Raw genomic sequence first — 22,120 nt, 5'->3', positions numbered from 1 at the left:
GATGTGCAATGTTTTGTCTGTTCCTGGGAAAAATACAGAGATTAAAACTGCTGGGTTTTTCATGTACCACACTATCCACAAGCTGCAGGATTGGTTCCATGGCTGGAGAGGCTGTTAATAGAGCAGTTGATAAAATGAGGAGATGGGAACCTGTCCCGGTGGAGAACCCATCTCCCAGATGGGCTCCATGCCCTTAACAATGGGCCCACTGGGAAATGGAAACCCCTGGGTGTGCACGGCTGCACCCAATTTGCAAACACAGCCATGGACAGTGAGACTTGGACTGCCTGGGAAATTGTTCTGGCTGTGATGGCCCCTGCCAGGGCCAGCCCAGAGGCTGCAGGGCTGGACCTTCATGCACTGGAATTCATTAGGAGAAATCAGAAGCAAATGACAGTTTACAATACAGGAATAAGAATTCAGATTCCTCCAGGACACTTTGGTTTGATAACTGCTCATTGGAGCTTGGCCTTGCAAAGGGTTCATGTCACGGGAGGAGGAATTGATGCAGATGATCAAGGAGAAATTGAAGTAAGTCTGTTAAACAATAGTGAACAAGATTTGGTTTTCCACCACAATGCAGGGTAATACAGTTATCCATATTGCAGTTTTAAAAACAATTGTGAAAAAAGGATATCCACCTCAAATCACCTCCATTTGTGGAGATAAAAGGTATGGATCCAGCAGTCCTAATAAAGGAGCCAGAGTGTGGGTCCAGAGGCCAAATGGCCCTCCCGAGCCAGCTGAAGGAACAGCTCTGGGCAAAGACAACACTGTTGGAATCCTGAGACCTGAGCAGGAACAATGGGAATATGTCCCTGCAGCCAAGTGTTCTCTGCCAGAACAAGTCGATGGGATGGGATATTGTTTTACAGACCCTGCCAGACCAAACCTCCCTGTTTGCCCCAACGGCCCCTTTGGAAAATGCTCAGATCCACGGGGCTCCATGTGAAGGCTGATGTGACCCTGAGGGACTTCCACACCAATTCCAACCAGGAGCCTGGCTGTCCCTCAGGGACTGGGACCCGGCACCTCTCCAGCCGAAGGGAAAAGGACCCCAGCAAGCCTTGTTAGCCACAGACAGCACGGTAAAGCTGAACAGCAAAGGACCTTGGGGACATTATTCTGGAATTCAAAAGGTGCCAGCTCCATGGACAACAGAATTATTGTTCCTAACGTGAATGAGAGTGAGGAAAAAGAATGAGTAAGCTTGTGATGGTAAAGCACAGAAATCCTTTCACATTGTGGCCTCCAACTAGAACATGGCTTGGTTTCTCCGTAAGGGAAATCTCAGTCAATCCTGTAAAACTGACAATTGCATTCCTGTGTTCCACAGCACAGTTTTCTGTCAGTGTCCCTGCACTGGATCCGTTACAAGTCAGAGCCCATTGACAGAGTTTTGGCCACCCCACAGGGTGAGCCCTCCGAGGGAACCCCATTCCTCCCAACCTGAGCTGAGAACATACCCAGCAATTAGTTACATTGAGTATTTTGGCTACTTTGATCTTTAAATTTTCAAAATAATTTTGATGACTAATGCCTTGATTGAACTTCAGAGGTGTTTCTGGCAAACAAAGATCCTGTCTGACTCTCAAGATACAACTTACAGGTGTTGGGGGTTAGGTGTCCTTTATTTTCTATTTAGTTCTGGCTTGCCTGTGGAATTTTTACGCATGACTTGCAGGAAAACTTAACTGCGGGTACTTGGTGGGTGCTTGAGGAAAGATAAAGAGTTTGGCTGGGCCCAGGGCGGGAAGGGGGCAGGAAAAGGGGAGGGTGGGGACAGTTTGGTGGCTTCTTAAGCTTCGGAGAAGAACACTTTGGGTGCAGAGCTGTTGTGGTGGGGAGAAGGGAATTTCGCCATCACCCAGATGGAGCTGCTGCTTCTTCTCCTTCTTCCCTCTTCATTGGTGGCCTCGCACCCCCTGTCCTGCCAGGACGTGTGGCAGTGCCAGCCACCGCCACGGAGCTGCTGATCCACCTCAGCCACTGGCCCGGGATCTCAGCTCATCCCTGCTGTTCCAGCTGAGTGTTCCTCAGAGCCCTGCAGGAGCACCAGCACTGACTGCCAACCCGAGGGGGTTTGTGAAACAAAGCCTCTCCTCCATCCTTTCCCGTCTCAGCCCAGAAAGCTGTCACGGGGTCCCTGGCTCTGTTTTCTTGCTAACGCTGTAGTTATTGTTTTTTGTTTGCCTGGTTATAAATATTAGTAAAGAACTGTTATTCCTATCCCCAGATGGCTGCCTGAGAGCCCCTTGATTTCAGGATTATCATAATTCGGAGGGGGGGGTCCACATTTTTCATTCCAAGGGAGGCTCCTGCCCTCCCTAGCAGACACCTGTCTCTCAACACCGAGACATTTCCATGAGTAAATTTTACAAAGTTTTCAATAAAATTCCTATTGATAAATTTGACTCCATTTCATTGCTAACAAGCTGTTCCTAAAGATCCCGTCAGGCTGTCTTAGACATTTTGGGCAAGGGATTCCTTCCAAGCTGGGCCACTTGGGGGAGGGGATGGGGGCGGCCCCAGGGCGGAGGGCAGGGTGTGCAAGGGCCCTTTGTGACACGCTGCAGCACGGTCACCGTGGGATGGTGGCAACGGGAGCAGATGTCAAAGGGCCCTTTGTGACACGTGCTGCCATAGGAGCTGGCGGTGACAGGGCCACGCCACAGTGCTCGGTGCACGCGACGGGTCAGGACGCGCCAGAGCGGTGCTGTGAGGAGCCCCCGCACAGCGCAGTCCTTTGTGTCGGACCTGGAGCTTTTCTGAAGCACTATTCCTACAGGTGACCTCGAGGCCAGACCACAGGTCTTGCTGACCTGTGGCCTTCCCGAGGCTTCCTTCTTAAGGTTCTCTTGAGGGCAGACCGTGGGACTTGGTGACCCGGAGCTTTTCCGACGTGTCGCCCATCCCTGCAGTCTCTGCCCTTGAGACCAGACCACAATCCCTGTCGAGGAGCCTCCTGTCCTTCTGGCAGGAGCCCTCAAGACCCAAGTGCAGGACTCGCTGTCTTGCAATCTTGCCAGGACTTGAGTCTTGCAGGTGCCTTCCAGGCACGACTGCAGGACTTGCCGACTCTGAGCTTTTCTGAGCCATCTCTCCTGCAAGCAACCATAAATCCAGTCACTGCCATGGAGCAGCGACCCCCAAGAGTGCCCAAGTTGGCCTGGCTTGAGGAGGAGGAAGAAGAAGGCTCTGGAGCTGTCCTGGCACAGGAGTCTGAAGAGGTGCAGGAGTTCCAGGCACCACAGGAGGGTGAGTTGCAGAGCTTGGCCTTAGGGCCAGTGCCTGTTGCCAGCTTGGCCCCATCCCATTCCATGCCATGCCATCCCCTGGTGCTGTTCCTATGGAAAGGATTGGAGAGTCTGGAAGAAGATACGGAGCAGCGACCCCCAAGAGTGCCCAAGCTGGCCTGGGTGGAGGAGGAAGAGGAAGAAGTGGAAGAAGGCCCTGGAGCTGCCCCAGCACCAGAGACCGAAGAGGTGCAGCAGTTGCAGCCACTGGAGGAGGGTGAGTGGCAGAGCTGGGCCACAGGGCTGGTGCCTGCGGCCATCTTGGCCCCATCCCATCCCATTGCATCCCATCTCATCCCATCCCACACTGTCCTGTGGACACACACCCATGGACAGCACAAAAAAGGGGCTGGGGCTGCCCCCGAAGCAGTGGCCGTGCTGCATCCCCTGGGGCATCCCGGGACTGTCCCTGCCTGGGGAACGCAGGGCTGGGCTGTGCTCTCCGGCCTCTCCTGCAGCCCCTCAGCTCTGGCTGCTCTTTGCCAGATGCAGCCATGGACGGCACACAAGAGCAGGACACCGCCCGTGGCCGCTTCCGCAGAGCAGCGCAGGTACCTGCAGCCATCCCCACCTGCGCTGGGCCTGCTGGCACTGCTCAGCCCAGCACCGCACTTGGAGCACTCCATGCAACTTCCCTGCCTTCCTGCCCTTCTCCTACAGTTTCTTTACCAATACATCAAGAGAATTGGCAAGGAAGACACCAGACCTATGGACACTGAGGTCAAAGCATCCTCAGAGGTCTTGGTAGAACAGAGCAGCGCTGCCCAGCTGGATTTGCTTGTAGAGACGGCTCTTTTCAATCCAGAGCAAGTAAGCAGCCTGTGGCCAGCCTTTGATCCTCCAGCAATTGCTTGGCTTTCCCAAGCCACGCCTGTTGCTCACTTGGAGCTTTTGAGCCCATGGCAGCGTGCTGGAAGAGAAGCACTTGTCTGGGGAAGAAGCTGGGCACGTTGCTGACTCCCTCTGCTAGCATTCCAAGTCTCCCTGTGCCTTCTCCAGGTGCCCGCCGTGGTGAGGTACATCCACCAGTGGCTCATGGCCAATGAGGCTGCTGAGCACAGGATGGACTGGGCCCTGATGCAAGTGGCCGAGGCAGAGCCCGATGATGTGGCCATCACTCTCCTGCGGGTGGCCCCAACGTGTGACAGGTATGGGGCCCAGCTGCCCCGAGGCCTCAGGGCTCCCCAGCCCATCACCCTGTAGAGCCCGGCCCAGGGCTGTGAGCAACACAGACTTGCAGGGCCCTCTGGCTGCTCCCTTTGCCAGCCCTGCTACAAAGTCGGCCCCCGAGCCCGCTGCCGTGCTGCCAGCCTGCCCCTCAGGGGCCTGTCCCCACAGGGCTGGGCTGCCTGGCTGCTGCTGCCGCTCAGGGGCAGTGGGCACAGGCAGAGCTGGCGGCCAGCTCAGCTCCCCGCTGCTGCCCAGCCCACGGTGCTGTGTCTGACCCCGCAGAGCTGCTATGGCCATGTGGACGACCATCTTGCTCTCGCCCTGGATTTCAGAGGAAGTGACACCGCTCCTCATCAATGTGGTGGGGAGCTGGCCGCAGAAAAACCTGGGCACCTCTGATGGGGACAAGACGGCTGTCTTTTCCCTGACTGTGAGTTTCTGGAGCTGGCCTTTGCTCACCGCAAGGCCGGCCGCCTCTCCAGCAGCTCTGTTGCCTCCTTCCCCCACTGCATCTCCCTGCTTCAGGCACTGGCCACAAACCTGGCCTAGGGGCAGCTTTAGGGCCACCAGGCCCGCTGCTCCCCCTGCGTCTCCCCCGGCCTCTCCCTGCCACGCTCAGGCCCTGCCACACGGACGCCCCGGCACTGAGCGCTGTCTCGGGCTGCTTTGTCCTCTGCAGGCAACTCTGGTGATGTGGAAGATCCTCCAGGGGCCCTGTTGCCCACAGATCCTCACAGTCTATTTCCCCCGCCTCTTTGTGCATCTCCTCTTCCAAACATACTTCAGTACTTTGTATATGACAGAGGACGTCCATACCTTCTGGAAGGAATGCCAGGAGCAACACGGCCTCTCCACCAGCCCCAACAGGTGCTCCATGCCAGTCCTCTTGTCCCTGCCACTTCCCCAGCCTCGGAGCCAGCGCTCCCAGCGTCACCTGGGCTTTGCTGTGCACACAGGTTTGCAGTGCAGACCCTGAAGGCCCTGCTCTGCAGTCTCCACTTGGAGCATGTGGTGGTGGCAATGGAACGCAAGCGTGGCTGGGACACGCTGCTCTGTGCTGACACCCACCACTATGCCGTGGGTCTGCTGGCCAGGTGAGCCCCCCTTCTCCCCACTGCCTCTGGCATTTATGCCCCCTGCCCGGGATGCCCCCCCACAGTCCCCGTGGCCATGGGCCTGAGGGCCTCGTCACCGAGGGATGGCCAAGGAGACTGCAAAAGGCTGCGAGAGGAACCTGTCCAGGAGCAGCCACATCTCAAGGGCCCAAATCGCCTCACAGGGTGCTGGGGCAATAGGACAACTGTGTCCATCAGTCCTGGGAGAGGTTTTCGCACCCTTGCTGAGACTCTTTCTGCCATTTTCCGCCTTCCAGGGTAATGCGCCGTGCATCCGTCCACTTGTGCAAAAGCATCTTAAGCTACCTGCTTGAGGTGCTCAGCAAACCGTTGCCACTCTGGGATGTCTCTGCCATGGCATTCCTTGTGGAGGTGAGCCTGATGGCCAGCACTACCTCGCTCAGCTCCCTGCCAGCCCTGTCCCCTGGCACAGCCACAGCTGCCTGGGATGGCACCCGCGCCCTGTGCTACTGCCTGGGCCCAGCCCTGCGCACTTCCAGGCTCCTGCCGGCCAGCTCCCCTCTCACTGCCCTGTGCCTTTCAGCTCCTAGATTGCCTGGACTTGAGTGACTGTGGTGACAGCCTAATGGAGATCTTGTATAAGTACCTGTGGTACAATTCCACAGAGATGCATCACCAGGTTCTCAGGGCTCTCCTCCTGCTAAAGGACCGTCCCTCCATGGTGAGAAGGGGGCAGCAGCTGAGGCCGTGTGGGCAGCATGAGGCTGGGCAATGCTGTCACTTGGCCTTGGCTGGCCTTTGCCTTGGGCGCTGAGGCAGCTCCTCCCAGCTCTCCTGCCTCCTGCTTCAGCTGCCCGAGTGCTTTGGGACAGCCCTTTGGCCTCTGGGCCCTGCGGCAGCTGCCCGGGCTTTCACACCCTTGTGTTCTGCACAGGCCGAAAGAATTCAGAGCCTGACAGGAAGACTAGTGCACCTCCTGTGGGACTTGGACAGTGACGTGGCCAGGATGAGCACTGCTCTTCTGAGCCATATTTTCCTGAAAGAAGACATCCCAATATCCTGGCGCAGGGCCCTGCAGCTGGCTGAGCCGCTCCTGAAACTCCTGGACAATGTAAGGCTCTGTGCCCCAGCCACGGCCACTGCCTGCTGCCCGGACACTTTGTGCCCTGTGCATTTGCAGACCTGTGCCGATGTGGGCCATAAGAAGCCAATGATAAGGTCATTTTTCCTTCCTTCCTTTCATACAGCCTGATAGCCACGTGCAGCTGCTCTCCATGTCTCTCCTTCGAAGAGTGATGTCTTCAGCAGAAGAAGAAGGAAGAAAGCCCCTGAAGGAACGAGTGTACCAGAGCCTGCTCCCACTCTTTTTCCACTGCCAAGATGAGAATCGGCATGTGGCAGAGGTGAGGACTCCTGGGCTGCTGCTGCGCCTTGGCAGGGGGCTCAGCTGCCTCCTGCCCTGACGCAGGCTTGCAGGCTGCAGCCTCCTCCAGCCCTTGGCACTGGGACACTCCTGTGCCCTGCCTTGTGGGGCCATTTGCTGCTCTCTGCTGCTCCCCAGGCCTCTCGGACAACGCTCCTTCGCGCGGCTGACTTCCTGAAGAGGCCAGACCTGGAGAAAGCTGTGAGGAAGGAGAAGCTGTGGAAGTTTGCCAAGCTCGTGGTAAGGACAGCCTGGAAGTCCCAGCCTCAAGCTACAGAAGCCCCCTGGCCCCGGTGCTCAGTGTGTGGGGCTGGCAGCTGTGCCCCTGCCCACTGCTGCTCCCGGGGTCCGCACGGCTTCTTCTCCAGCCCCCTGTGGCCCCGAGCCGGGTGCCGATGGAGCCCCGGCGGCCGGCACGGCGGCTCCCCGGGCAGCAGCCGGCCCTCTGCCCCCTCCAGAGCCCGGCGCCAGCGGCTGCTGGCCGGGCCTCAGGGCTGGCCGGGCACGGGAGGCCGGGGCTAGCCGCAGGCAGCAGCGCCCCGCCGAGGGGCAGAGCCCGCGCCAACCCTTCCCTCCTGCCGCTCTCTCCAGCTGGCAGACCACAGGATCCCCTTGGCCGAGCACCTGCGTCGGGCCCTGCAGTACCTGCAGGACCCACAGGAGACCCTGAGAGCGGCGGCCATCAGGGTCATCGGTGAGTCCCGAGCCCGGGCTCCCTCCCCGCCCCGCCGCAGCTCGGCCCCAGCCCCGGCTGCTGCCCCGGCAGCGGCACCCGGGCCCGGCGCCCTGGAGCCCCGGCTGCCCTCGGGGCTGCTGCTGCCGGCCTCTGGCAGCCGTGCCCTTGGGCTGGGTCAGGATGCGGCAAGGGCCCGGGCTGATCCCTGCCGGGGCAGGAGGCCGTGTGGCCACAGGGCTGGCAGCGCCGCTGGCAGGGAGCTGTGCTGCTGGGACCCTGACAGGCTCTGTGTTCTCAGGGATGGCCGGGGAGCAGCTGAGGGGGCAGCAAGCAGAGCTCCAGGTCTTGTGCAGAGGTGAGCCAGGACAGCGGGCTGACAGTGTTGGCTGTCGGGGGCAGCTGCAGCCCTGGCCAGGCTGTGGAGGGCTCTGCTCCCTGTGCCGATGAGGGGCGGCGTGGGCAGAGCACAGTGAGATTTCAGGGCCGCGTGGGGCATTTGTGGCCAGCAGCTTCGGGCTGACCCCCTTGGTCCCTGCTCCCTCCTGGCCAAGGCAAGAGCCGGCTGGCATGGCCCTGGCAGGGGGCTCTCGCTGGGCCCCCACAGCTCTGGGGTCTGACCGTAGCTCTGTTCGTCTCTCTTGCAGCCCTCGAACGCCTGACGGAGGACAGAAGCTGTGCCGTGTCAGACCTGGCACTTGAAACGCTGTATGTCCTCCGGGCCATCCAGAGTGCCCGATATTCCATCCTGCAGAGGATGCAAGACCAAATCCTCAGGGCATGGAGGACACGGCCTCGTCTGTCGGGCTTGGGCTGGCTGCGCTGCTGGAGATGTGGTCAGCGCTGACCTGAGAGGCTCTGTCTTCTGGGGCCACATGGGCCAGCCAGGATTGTTTATTTCATAAGGGTTGTTCTTTTCCTATTTTCTCTTCTTTTTAGTATGTAAATAATATAGGATATGTTAGGGCTGAGAGGCTCTATCTTCTGGGGCCACATGGGCCATCTGTTATTTTTTTTTTCATAGAGATTATTCTTTTCTTCGTTTCGTTTCCATCTAGTATGTAAATAATATAGGATATGTTATAAACCACAAGAGTCCCAAGACCTTTCTTTTGCTGCCCAGGTTGTGTGGGGCATAGGGGAAGAGAGAGAAAAGGGTTCTTGTGTTCAGCAACCTGCCGGGGCGTGCAGTGTGCAGGGGAAATGGCCAGAAGCCCCTTGGCCTTTGGTGGTTGTGCTGAAGCCACAAGCCCTGTGGCAGGCAGGAAGCGCCATCTGTGTCCTGCTGCCCGTGTGTTGCTGCCGTGATGGCTGAGGAGCTGCTGGAGCTCCTGTGGGGCTGCGGCGCTGCTGCCGGGCCAGGCTGGGGGTGCCCCTGAGGGCACGGGGTGCTGGGAGGCCGTGAAGGGATGAGGGGCTGCGGAGGCCCAGATGGGACAAGGCAGTGGGAAGGCACGAGGGGGATGTGTGAGGGAGTGGGTGGCAGGAGGTTCCAAGGGGACAGAAGGCCCTGGAGGAGCCGGGGTGGTGGGAAGCCCTGAGGAATTGGGTGTCAGAGGCCATAAGCAGCCCCCGGGCAGCCGCCTGGTCCCTGACACCCGGCTGCTACGGTGCTTCCCCAAAATGTCCCCCAGGCCTGCAGCAGAAGGCCTGGAGGCTGGGACACCACCCCAGCGGGAGGGTGGGGACAGCCCGAGGTGCCCAGGCTGGGCTGGCTGGGGACATGGAGGGCAGGGGCGAGCTGCCAGTCCACGGCCACTGGGTGCCTCCAGGAAGGGGCAGTGGGCAGAGGCAGGGCTGGTGGCCAGCCCGGGCCCTCGTGGCTGCCCAGGTCACGCTGCTGTGACCGAGGCCTCCCTGACACAGAGCTCGGGGCCCACAGAGCTGCTGCCACCATGGGGAGGGTGGCGATGTCTCCTCCGGCAGGGCTGCCCAGTGGCTGCTGCCCAAGCGGCTCTGGAGCCCACAGAAACAGCAGCAGAGTGTGCCCAGGAACAGCAGCAGCCCCAACGTCGGCACCTGCGCACTGAGGCGTCCGCAGCAGCCGGGTGCCAAACAGGGGGAGGCTGTGGGCACAATTGCCTTTGCTTAGGCAAAAGGCTTCAGCAGAGTTGGCCACAATGGCTTTCTCTTCACTTGCAGCCTCACAGCAACGCTTGCGAGCTTCAGCTGCAGCCTGTGCCTGTGACTGACTTGGATGGCCGGGCGAGCTCGCCTTCCACACTCAGGTGTCCCAAGGCAGCGGCATTGGCACCATCCTGAGTGAGAGAGAGAGAGAGAGAGAGAGAGAGAGAGAGAGAGTCTGATGGGGCAGCTGCCCTCCCTCTCATCTGTCCAGGCACCTTAAAGACACATGAAACCAAATCCTGGACTTGCTTGGAACAAAGGAAGAAGCAGCATGTGCTGAAAAAAAGCAGGGACTTACATGGCTCAGTTTTGCTCTCCACTTGGGCAATCCCAGAATCCCTGAGCACTTGGTGTTGCAAAGTATCATCAACATCATCCAGTCACCAACCACCCTGCCATGGGCACAGGTGGTATGCAGGCACAGCTGTCACTAGAATTGGGAGAACACTTTTCCATGTTGACCTTTTCCTCTCCTGGATTTCAAGCAAAGATGAAAACATCATCTGGTGAATGACAGGTGAATAGTGTAGCTCACAGAACTAGGAGTAGGAGTCTCCAGTGGCCCATGGTGTGTCCATTCAACCCTTGTTAGATTGTCCAGTTGGAGCTCAGCGCGGTGCAGCCCGGGCACTGGCACCAGGCTGGTCCATTTCAGCATCCCAAAGTCTTGGTGGCTCCCTGTGCACCCACTGTCTCCTGAATCCATTCTTGAATTCCCAGTTACTGCTGTGCAGGACATGAGAACACAGGAGCAGCTTGTTTGGCTCATTCTTGCCTTTGCTGCTCCTGCCTAAGGGAATCATCAGGACTATATGCTGATGGAATGGGATCGCCGAACAGCAGGGACTTTGTAGTGTCTAAAACTAAAACCTTGTCTGACTGTTCAGACACTCTAAAATCCAGGGTGAGAATGACAGCTTTGGTATGGAAGAATCCTAGAAATCTTGACTTGTGATTTTTCTAGTCAAGGATTTTAATGCCAGTGTGGAAACTACCAAAATATTCAAACTTGTTTTCATTGGCAACCCCTTTGAAATGGCATCAGCAGAGCTCCAGAGGACAGGGTATGACAGTGGGGACAGTACTTGGCAGCTCATGACTTCAGATGTGGGAGGTAAATATTTTGCCTAGGTACACATTTAAGTTCAAGTTTTCCCATGGTTTGGATCGACTGGTCATTGCAGGTAACTTTAATCAATGCAAAAGGATGTAAAAGCAGAGTTTCTGGAGAATGTGCACTAGGGAGGAAATAGGGAGAAAACCTTGAACACAGCCAGCAGGCTCTGGAAAAATTTACAAAATTACAGTTAAAAATAGATGTAGCACTGTGACTGTTCAGACAGGACTCTTTGTGCCTGGAGGTGAGGGTAAAACATTTTAAAATCTTAGGAAATTCGGGAACTCAGAAAGAAAGTTAGGCTTGGCAAGCCCTGGGAAAAGTAGGCCCAGGGAAATGTTAGGCCTTGTGCTTGCTAAAGATCATGTGAAACTGCACCTGTGTAATCAATATATGATAAATGATAGAATTGTTAGATGTGATTAGATATAATTATTGTTTAAAGAACATGAGGAACAATGTTAGGGGGCTGGGGTGGGATCACGAGAAATCCATGCTTGGGTAAAAACAATGCATACAATAGAACAATATAAGTTTAATAATTAATATCTAAGTTGTATAATGATAGAGTATAAAACATGTTCAACTCAAAAGCAAGATGGGTCAGATTTGGGTCTGTGTACCCTTGACACCCAGAGCTCTTCAATGAAGCACCTGCATATAATCATTGTGTGATGATGTGTGTTCCTGAACTCTAACATTTTGGTTATGGACCAGATGGGACCTTGTGAGTGCTGCTGAGCAAGCTCGCGATCCGATCCTGCTCCAGCCGGCACCGAGGGATTCTCGGGGAGCCCATCGGCCGCGACCGTCTGTGCTGCTCACAGCGTCCCCAGGAGAAGAGGTAAGGTGCTTTCACTTTGGTTTGGGTGCCTGCCAATAAGACGCAGCAAAAGCTGCGCTTGGTTGGGCTAAAGGAATTCCTGTTGGGATTGCCTGGGCACCGTCCGTCAGACGACTGCGAAAGCGTCGCAGGTTCGGCATTTGTGGTGTATTGTAGTTGTGACATGGAGAAGCTTGAAGGGGTTTTGGGCAGCAATGCTCTCATAGCAGGAACTTCTCCTTTGGGGTGCTTATTAGCACATTGGAAACAAGGTCACTTTGGGGAAGAATTACATAAGGCTAAATTAATTTTGGTGAGATCTCCCCACGGAAAAAGACCCCTGTGACACTGTCTCATCTGTTGGTAGCTATAACCTCTCTCTTTCTTTACTTTGTTTTCTTTCTCCTCTCTCTCTCTCTCTCTCACTCCCTCTCCTCTATCACATAATACTTGTTATCACTAAAATAAATGTACATTATTGCTGTTGTGATTTCAACTGAAATCCCTTGTGTCCTTTGTGCCCTCTGAGATCAAAGAAACTTCTCGCGACTCCCACTGGCGTTAGCGAATCGTGACATTTAAACTGGAGTCACGGGCAGGATTTCTGACAGACAGAAGGGGCTGCAGGTTTGTTGTGCAGTCTGTATTAGGGGAAAGATGTTTTGCTCCAGCCGCACCCAGCCCGACACTCCCAAGAGAGTGAGCGGTGTCTAGAAAGCAAGGGGGGCAACTCGAATTTCCAACAAACTGCACACGCCGAGGTGAAAAGCACCCCACACTCACTTGAGGGCTCTGTCTGCAGAATTTCACAAATGATCTCTTAGTGCAAAAGGGTAGGAATGTTTTTGTTGTTGTTGTGTGTGTGAATTTTGAGTGCTTGGTGTAGCAAAGAGACAATCAGAATTTTAAACTGAAAGAGTGCCTCCTGAGCAGATTTGGTCTTTTTACCCACACAGGGAAGCAAAAAGCAGTGTGTGTGTGTGTGTGTGTGTGGGTGTGGGTGTGGGTGTATAATTGAAGTTTATACCTCCCTGTAGTGGTTTTCCCTTTGTAAAAATGACTGAAAAGGGCAGTGCAGAAGTTAAAGCTGCATTTTATGCTCTGTTAGCAAAACACAATGCCAGAAGGGAAAAGTGGGCGCTTAGTTACTGGTTTAATTTGGAAAATGTGATTGATAGAGTGTGTTCTTTACAAGATGAAAGAAAATTTAAACTGGGCAAAAATCAAACTCTACTCTGCTCAGTTTTGGGAGCTTGTTTTACAGCAGCTCTAGAAACTGGCTTTAAGCAAAGAAGTGAGGAAAGAACTAGAATAGACTCCTTCTAAAACCTAGTTGAAATTTTGCAAAAACAATTCAATGAAGAAAAGAGTAAGATCCATCTGTTGCGAGCAGCCCTCCATGAAGAAAATTCAAAAATGCTGACTCGCTAAAAGAAACAGAAGAGGGGGAAACCCCTCTCCTGAATCAAATTTACCCTCCAAAAGAGCTAATTCATTCCAGTAGAAATGATGGACCTGTAAAAATGGCAGAAGAAAAATCAGAGAAAGCAAAGGTGTTAGATGCATTGGTTCTCTTAAGGAAAACCCAGACAAGAGAAAAGAAATCTCTCACTGCCAGTATTGGTGGTCACTGGAGATAAAGAAGGGGGTCCCCAGCAAGGTAATAGATGGCTTCTCACTTCAAAGTTGAGTGAAGTTGTTTCTAATTGGCACTGTCCCAAGTTCATTGTATGGAATGCCCCATTGGATAACCCAGCACAGCTCCACAGGCTCTGGGCTGTGAGCCAAAGCCGTCTCCTTCTCAGCTTCTGGGAGTGGAGCCCAAAGAGCCTCAGAATCAGGGAAACTGAGAACTCTGCTTCTCCTGGGTGAGCAGAGAGGCAGAGGTTGCTTTTATTTCAAATGCTCACGAGAAATAACAAAACTGGAGACATATTGATTACAGCAATAGTGTGTAGAGAATATTTGAAGAGAAGGTGGGCATGATATTTTAGTAAAGGCCTGTCTGCACAAACCAGCTTTTGGTATAAGTCGTGATATTAAAGGCTCATGTCCTTGAAACTTTCCTGAAGCAGAGAGAATGAAGCAAAACAATATCCTTGTGTATAAGAGAAAAAATGTAAACCTGTGTGGATTAACCAAGAGTAACTTGCTTAGCCCGGGGACCCTGTAAAACCCTATAAAAGTGTGCTAAAGATAGAAATAAACGATGTTCTCCATACTTCTGTGAAGACTAGGCTGAATAGTCTGAGCGCTTTCTCCATAATAGTGGGTCCTATACATCCACTTTTTACTTTTGTAGTTAACACTGGAGCCCAAATTTCTGTGTTGCCAATAAAGACTGGTGCAGGATTTGAGAGCAATATATGGAATAACTAAAGATATTTACCCAGTGGTAGCTAATCCTTGCACATTGTTAACATCTATAAAAGAGAAATAGAAATGGTTTACTGTACTTGATTTAAAAGATGCCTTTGTCTGCACACCCCTTGACAAAAAAAGTAGGAAACTGTTTACCTTTGAATGGGAAAATCCAGAAATAGGAAGGAAAACTCAGCTCACTTGGACACGACTCCCACAAGGATACAAGAACAGTCCAACCCTATTTGGAAGCCAGCTGGGGAAGGAGCTGGAGATTTGGACCGAGAACGGGCAAGTACCGAGAAAACAATACCTGCTGTTACAGTATGTTGATGATATACTGATAGCTACAGAAGAGAGAACAACCTGCATAAAGGTACCAATTGAAATTTGAAATCAGCTGGGAATGGGAGGATATAAGGAGTCTAAAGAAAAGGCACAAATTGCCTGGCAGAGTGTGATTTCCCTGGGATGTGAAATCTCACAAGGGCAATGTAAGCTGGGTACTAATTGTATTCAAGCTATTTGTGCTATTCCAGAACCCCAGAACGTGCATGAGCTGCGAGTCTTCCTTGGGATGATAGGGTGGTGCTGCCTGTGGATCATGGACTATGGACTAATTGCAAAAGCCCTGGATGAGGCCCAGAAGACGCAGCCGTTTACCTGGGGCAGAGCACAGAAGGAGGCCGTCCTCAAACTGAAGGAGGCATTGACAACTGCTCCGGCGTTCGGATTGCCAGACTTGTCCAAAGATTTCCAGCTGTTTGTGCATGAAAGACTACACCTAGCACTGGGAGTGCTGAGCCAAGGTTTGGGAAGCTGGGAAAGGCCGGTAGGCTGCTTTTCCAAACAGCTTGACAAGGGGAGTGCTGGATGGCCTTCATGCCTGCGGGCAGTTGCAGCCAGCGTGATGCTGCCACAAGAAGCCAGGAAACTCACCATGGGTAGACACATAGATGTCTGTGTGCCACACATGGTGAGCACTGTTTTAGAACAAAAGAGGGGCCATTGGCTATCTCCAAGCAGGATGATGAAATTCCAGGTAATCCTGACTGGGCAGGATGATGTCACACTAAAGACAACTGACCTCTTGAATGCAGCTCTGTTCCTGGGTACCACAACTGAAGAAGGCCCATTAGAGCATGACTGTGTAGAAGTAATAGAGGACACCTATTTGGCAAGAGAAGACCTGAAAGACATCCCACTGGAGCAAGCAGAGTGAGAGCTATTCACAGATGGAAGCAGCTTGGTGGAGAACGGGACCAGATACGCTGGATATGTGGTAACAGCAGTCAGTGCAATAGTGGAGGCAAAAGCATTATCAGCAAATGCATCTGCCCAGAGGGCAGAACTGGTTGCCTTAAGCAGAGCACTAGAATTGAGTAAAGGGAAAAGGGGAAACATCTGGACTGGCTCAGAGTATGCTTTGGAGTAGTGCATGTCCACAGAGTGCTGTGGAAAGAAAGAAGACTGCTGTCTGCTCAAGGCACACACATTAAACATCAAGATGCAGTCCTGCAATTGATAAAAGCAATACAAAAACCTGAACAAGTAGCAATTATGCACTGCAAAGGACACCAATCAGGAAACTCCAAAATTTGTGAAGAAAATGGAAAAGCAGACTTGAGCTCGACAGATTGCTTGAAAAGGGCACAGAACAATGGCACTGATATCTTTAAAAGTTAATGTATCTCAATTTAATTTGCCTCCAAAACCAAAATATTCAATAGGAGATGAGAAATTGGGACATTTTCTAAATGCACAAAAGAATTCAGAAGAGTGGTATGTAACTGCACAAAGACAAATAGTGTTTACCCCCTTGATAATGAGAGAAATTCTATAAATGAAACATAACAAATGTCATTGGGGTGCAGAGGCATTGGTAAAATGGATGACACAAAAAATAATCTCGGTACAGATGCTAACAATGGTAAAATCAGTAATGTCAAAATGTGAAATGTGCTTAAAAACAACTCAGTGGCTAGACACAGGCATAGCTAGGGAAGATTAGGATAGGAACAGAATCAGGATGACACTTGGCAGAACCCTCTTGTAGAGTGAAATTTGGCTGGGCCCTAGAGTGTTTGCTTGGTCCTAGAGCAAACTATCAGAATAAAGAAATGTTTTACAAACCTACAGGTCAGGTAGATAAATTGGCAAGAGTGATCTGGGAAAGATTTAAAGAACTAAATGTACAATTACAATTTATTACTCCTGAAAGAGCATGGAGTGTGTGGGTTTTTAAATGGATGGATTGATCATTGCTGTGTCCACATCCCAAATGTGACTGCAGATGTAGAATATGACATCAATCAGTTGCAACAAATAGAGCACAAAACACAGGAAGAGCAAAAGGATTTGACTACAAGCTGGTTAGGCAAAATCTTCCAAGGGTTAGGGTGGAATGTGAGTTCACGGATTAAATCTATCATTAAGAGTGTGATAATCTTACTAATTGTATTCTTAGCAATTTGGTTAATTTACAGCATCTTCAAGGGAGAAATACAGAAGAAAACATCCTGGAACCAGAAAATAATAAAGGCACTGACACGAGATCCACCCCCACCATCTTCTGGTTCTCCAGTTCCTGACAGCATCCAGGACAACGTTTACATCAATCAAGGATTCGAAGAACATCTAGTGTAAACTCAGAAACAAAGGACTGTATCAAGTGAAAACATTTGCACTTAGAGTGAAGTGAAAATGCTTTCAAAGGGAGGAATGATAGTAAAAGGTTCTAAAATCATAGAAAATTTGGGGACTTAGAAAGAAAGTTAGGCTTGGCAAGCCCTGGGAAAAGTAGGTCCTGGGAAATGTTAGGCCTTGTGCTTGCTAAAGATCATATGAAAATGCACCTGTGGAATCAATATATGATAAATGACACAATTGTTAGATGTGATTAGATATAATTATTGTTTAAAGAACATGAGGAACAATGTTAGGGGTCTGAGGAGGGAACACGAGAAATCCATGCTTTGGTAAAAACAATGCATACAATAGAACAATGTAAGTTAAATAATTAATATCTAAGTTGTATAACCATAGAGTATAAAGCATGTTCAGCTCAAAACCAAGATGGGTCAGATTTGGGTCTGTGTACCCCTGACACCCAGAGCTCTTCAATAAAGCACCTTCATATAATCATTGTGTGATGATGTGTGTTCCTGAACTCTAACAATTTCATCAGATTTTACTGGAATTTTGTGGGATTTTGTGAAATTTTGTGGACATTTTTGGATATGTTGTGGATGTTGCTGGAATTTGGTAGAATTTTGAGAAGTTATAGGGAATGTTGTGGCATTTTTCTGGAATTTTTTGAGGCTTTTCCAGAATTTTGTGGGATATTGAGGAGATTTTGTGGAATGTTTCTGGAATTTTGTGGGATTTTTGTGGGATTTGGAGGAGACTTGAAGAATTTTGAGGGATTTTTCTTGGATTTAGTGGGAAATGGTGGAGATTTAGTAAGCTTTTGCAGGGAGTTATTTTTCTTAGTGACCCAATGACCCAACACCTGTGTGCTGCACTACGGTATTTTCTATCCAATCACCTCCTACTACCCCAAAACCCCTAGGAGAAGAACATGAAGAAGAAAGAAGAAGGACAAGAGAAAAACCCTAAATCCTCCATCTTGTCTCTTGTTCTCTAAACTACTTTTTTGCCCAGTGATTTAGAAAACTTTCTAATCTACACACTCACACTTTTCCTATCTAACTTTAACATTTGTTTTCATGTATCACCATGAAAACATGCTCATGAATTTCGTATTATATGAAATTCAGTGTTTCTTTGAATCCTAGAAGTAAGTATTAAAAACAAGGGGACACACTCAGACTCCAACATGTTATCTACCTTTGACTGATCCAAGGAGCTATTAATCATAATGCTGCCTTAATTAATAGGATTAGTCACCCAAGTCTCAGGCTAGATAGTGAAGACACAGGCAAGCAGCTTAGCAGAAGGTTTTCTAGGAACATAAAGAAGGAATCCAGGACATTGTCCTGTATTTTCCTTTAAAACAGCTCTGAGAAATCCCCAGGATACTCATGTTAGGAGAAAAGTCCTACATGATTTACATGACCCTGCTGAGCTTCCGAGATCAGGCGGGATCGGGCGCTCTCAGGGCGCTCTGGCCGTAGGCGCTGCTTCCCCTCTCAGGAGCGCTCACCTTCCTGCCGTGCCCCGCAGCCTCACCAACACAGCCCAGACACGCAGAGCACACAGCCCGGCCACCAGGGCTGCCTATGGCCACAGCGGACTCGGAGCCACAGCCAGCAGCACACAGGCCACACAAAGCACAAAACCCACACCAGGCCAGGCACACAAGGCACACAAAGCACACCAGCCACCTGTGCCCACAAGCTCCTGCCCCTCGCCAAGGCTGCCCAAGGAAAACAAGGCACCTGCCGGGACCTGTGCTACTGTTCAAAGTTATTAGTCTCTGCCATATAACAGGAATAGATGGTCCAAAATTAAATGGCCTCAATGTCACCAGGAGTTCTTCACACAGTGCAGGTGTGACATTTGAAAGCAGACAGACTACAGTCCTTTTTTTCTGTGTAACTTCTGGCTGCAAGTCTGTGGCCATAGGGAGATGCCACAATGTGTCATTTAAAAATCATCATTTTTAAAAGCCCAAACAACCAACCACAGCTTCATCTTTCTTGGAGGACTTCATCAGTTTATTCCATAACAGGAGCACAATCTAACCAAGAGAACACAGAACTGTCATTCCAAATACATGGGCTATGCCCCTTCCACTTGGGCTAAGGGGCTGGATTTCCATCAGTGACCACAAGCCAGGACTTTCAACAGTGTTTGCTGCCTTTTTCTCTAAGGCATCATTTGGGATATTTTATGGCCTTTAATTAAATGTAAAAAAATGCTACCTTTTCAAATACTTTGTAAGGAACTGAAAAGACAAACTTTCCACAGCCAAACAAAAATAGTGTGTATGTCTCTAGATGCATATCTGGAGGTGGAAAAAGACAAGAGGATAGAAGGTAAGAAAAAATAGGATTTTTTCTTAATAAGCTTTTTCTTAAAATAGGATTTTTTCATCTGGGATTGGGGGAGGAGAGGAGGGAGGGGCAGGAATGGGACAGTGCTCCAGGGTCTGTGGCAAACAGTAAAGAAAAATATGGAGAGGTGTCAGAGAAGTAGAGGTGTCAGAAAATTAAAGGTGTCTCCAATAACAATAAGTATTTGAATTTTAAGATGGAGTGTCTGTAGGCAGCTAAGCAGGGAGATGACAAGGATGGGAGTGTGAAAGAGTTAAGGATCAAAGGAATTGCTCGGGATGGATCTATCTGTGAATAGCACTAACACAAGTTTGCTGCCATTTTAAGCACCAAGTGCTCCACTCAGCCATACTTTGAGATCAAGTTCCTGTAAAAGTATATATTTAAGTTACGTATGAGGGCATTTCTTCACACAGGAACAATTTGAGCTATTCCTGCAAAGGCAGGCAGCTCAATATTTGAGATATAGAGTGGTTCTGCAAGGAGATCTGTTTTCTTAGACTGATGGACTTGGAATACAAATATGAGTCCGATGTTTCTTGTGACACCTATGTCTGGAAGTTTACAGTAACCCTGAGGTGATGGCCCTGCTTCAAATTCATGCATTATGTCAATGAAGAACTGTGCACGGACTGGAAAAGCTGCTAAGCCGTATTTTCCCAGGAGACTGAGCTGTGTGAAATCATCTAAGATGAGTGTTTCATGGGGCTTTCCATTTCTGTTCCTGTTGGGAAGGCAGATTGCCTCAGTGAGCTGAGCAGTGAGTCATGAAGGTCACACAACAAAAAAAAGTGGAAAAAACTATTTCAGTTGGAAGAGTCCTACACCAGTCATAGAATGACAGAATCATAGAATGGCTTGGGTTGGAAGGGACTTTGAAGATCATCTAGTTCCAATCACGCTGCCACGGGCAGGGACACCTTCCTCTAGAGCAGGTTACTCCAAGCCTTGTCCAGCCTGCTCTTGAACACTTTCAGGCACGGAGCACCCACGGCTTCTCTGGGCAACCTGTTCCAGTGCCTCACCAGCCTCACCCTAAAGAATTTCTAACATTTCATCTAAATGTACTTTCTTTTGGTTTCAAGCCATTTCCCCTTATCCTATCACTACATGTCCTTTAAAAGTCTCTCCAGCTTTCTTGGAGCCCCCCTTTAAGGTGCTTTAAGGTTGCCCCAGAGCCTTCTGTTCTCCAGGCTGAACAAACCAAACTCTCTCAGCTTGTCATCGTAGGAGAGGTATTCCAGCCCTCTGATCCTATCCATGGTCTCCAGCTGTCCCATGGCCTCCTTCAGCTGCTTGAATCAATTCAGGGCTGAGCAAAATGTAAAGAATGTTATTCAGCTCATTGTCCAAGTACCTCTCAAACAGACAGGCTTGGAACCATCAATCATCTCTTTAGGAAGCCTGTTAGGAAGTGTTTGACCCATGTCTATTGATAAAAATGCTTGCTAAACCTCATCTAGCTCAGTTTGGAACCATTCCCATCTGTCTTATCACTGGATACCGGGGAGAAGAGATCAGCACCTTGCCTTCCTCAGGTGTTTGGAGAGAGCAAAGAGTTTGCTGCTCAGCCTCATTTCCCCCAGCTGCCAGCACTGCTGGGTAATTCCCCCTTTTGACCAATTAATGATGCTGTGTTTCATTTGCCCCAGCATGACGTTCCCTGGGGGCACACTGCTGACTCCTCTTTAGCCAACACCCCCAGATCCTTTTCTGTAGGGCTGCTCTCCCCCCACTTCTGTCCAAACCTATACTTGTGTCCAGCTTGACTTTTTTTCTTAGTGTTGACCTCTACAATTCTGCATCACCAGCAGACTCTGCTGATTATGTCCTCACATGCTTCTGCTAAATTTATTTGGCCCATCTCAGCTTTTATCCGTGTATCTACTTGTCCAAATCAGAGGATACATATGAAAATATTTCCCAGCCTTGTTTGTGCATTTCTCACGGTCAAGTACATACATTGCTTTGAATTGAAGAAGTATTTCAATAGGTGAATGAAAACTATCAGCATTATACAAGGCAAGGTAGAAATGCAAATTAGAGGGAGAAGTTGGTTTTAAAGACACAAGCGATTAGGGCCAGTCACATCGGTTAGTTTTGATTGCAAGGCCACAACTTAGACCTAGTGCTTGGGATTTTCCACAGAAGCATTCAGTCTGGCTTTGATGACATTGAGTTATGGGGCATCTACTCTTTTCTTCATGTTTTGAGTTACTGGCCATTCACTCCATATTAAAAAAAAAAAAAAAAAAAAAAAAAAAAGTTTGATAAGTATTTTCTCCTGAATTTTTGTATCTTTTGTACCCATAGTATTGTTTGCTGCTAGATGAAAGAGTTATTTCATATCCTGTACTTTTACCCTGAGAAGGCAGTTAGAAACTATGATCAAATAACCCCTCAGTCCTCTTTTGGATAAGTACATTGATCTCTAAAAGATCTATTTAAAGAGTAAAACTGGTGGGGGAGAAGGCAATGATCATTTTACTTTCATGCTCCTGTAATTACTGATGCCATGAGAAAGATATTTATTACAACAATATGTATGGAACTGTACAACATACAGAGAAATGTGTGCTCTCCAAATTTACTTGGATTATCTCAAGGTTTTTCCTAAGACTGCATTTATCGTGCATTGCCTTGACTGTCAATGCATCATTGCTTTTACGTTCTTAGAGGAGCAAGAACGAAGACACTCTGAAATGGTATTAGAATTCCAACCTGGATTTCTTCCAGTGCTGTTCAGCATAAGTAATTGAAACCCAATATTGTATTTTTATATACTCTGGAGCATTTCTTCCAAGGGGCAAATTTCTACTCACTTACTGTTGTGTAGGTCATAAACGACATTGTGCATTTCTCCGGATCCATTCTTTTAGCCTGGGATTGAGATTTTCTGAGGTGGAACAAGCCCTTTGGAGTTGGGATTGAGCCCTTTTGGGGTCAAATGGAGCTGTTTTGCGTGGGATTGAGTTGTTCTGAGGTGACAGATGGATCCCTCCTGGCTTTTGGAGTGCAAAGAGATGGAGATGAGAA

At 50.2% G+C, this 22,120-nt stretch overlaps 1 protein-coding gene across 1 annotated transcript in view; it reads left to right on the top strand.

Annotated features, from left to right (window-relative positions):
- Positions 1 to 2,641: 2,641 nt before the first annotated feature.
- LOC147645843 (maestro heat-like repeat-containing protein family member 7) overlaps positions 2,642 to 22,120 on the top strand; it is a 150,048-nt gene continuing 130,569 nt past the window's right edge. Inside the window, exons 1-13 of the mRNA XM_086874192.1 lie at positions 2,642 to 3,258; positions 3,358 to 3,513; positions 3,783 to 3,847; positions 3,957 to 4,106; positions 4,296 to 4,444; positions 4,749 to 4,896; positions 5,146 to 5,333; positions 5,423 to 5,560; positions 5,839 to 5,953; positions 6,126 to 6,263; positions 6,477 to 6,653; positions 6,790 to 6,945; positions 7,104 to 7,205. Of these exons, the coding sequence (XP_086730318.1) occupies positions 3,135 to 3,258; positions 3,358 to 3,513; positions 3,783 to 3,847; positions 3,957 to 4,106; positions 4,296 to 4,444; positions 4,749 to 4,896; positions 5,146 to 5,333; positions 5,423 to 5,560; positions 5,839 to 5,953; positions 6,126 to 6,263; positions 6,477 to 6,653; positions 6,790 to 6,945; positions 7,104 to 7,205 (1,806 nt within the window). The 5' untranslated portion in view covers positions 2,642 to 3,134. The remainder of the gene's footprint in view (positions 3,259 to 3,357; positions 3,514 to 3,782; positions 3,848 to 3,956; positions 4,107 to 4,295; positions 4,445 to 4,748; positions 4,897 to 5,145; positions 5,334 to 5,422; positions 5,561 to 5,838; positions 5,954 to 6,125; positions 6,264 to 6,476; positions 6,654 to 6,789; positions 6,946 to 7,103; positions 7,206 to 22,120) is intronic.

The sequence above is a fragment of the Cyanistes caeruleus genome, unplaced genomic scaffold (assembly GCF_971803275.1).
Source record: "Cyanistes caeruleus unplaced genomic scaffold, bCyaCae1.hap1.1 HAP1_SCAFFOLD_160, whole genome shotgun sequence".
NCBI lineage: Eukaryota > Metazoa > Chordata > Aves > Passeriformes > Paridae > Cyanistes > Cyanistes caeruleus.
This window is presented reverse-complemented; position numbering and strand designations above follow the sequence as displayed.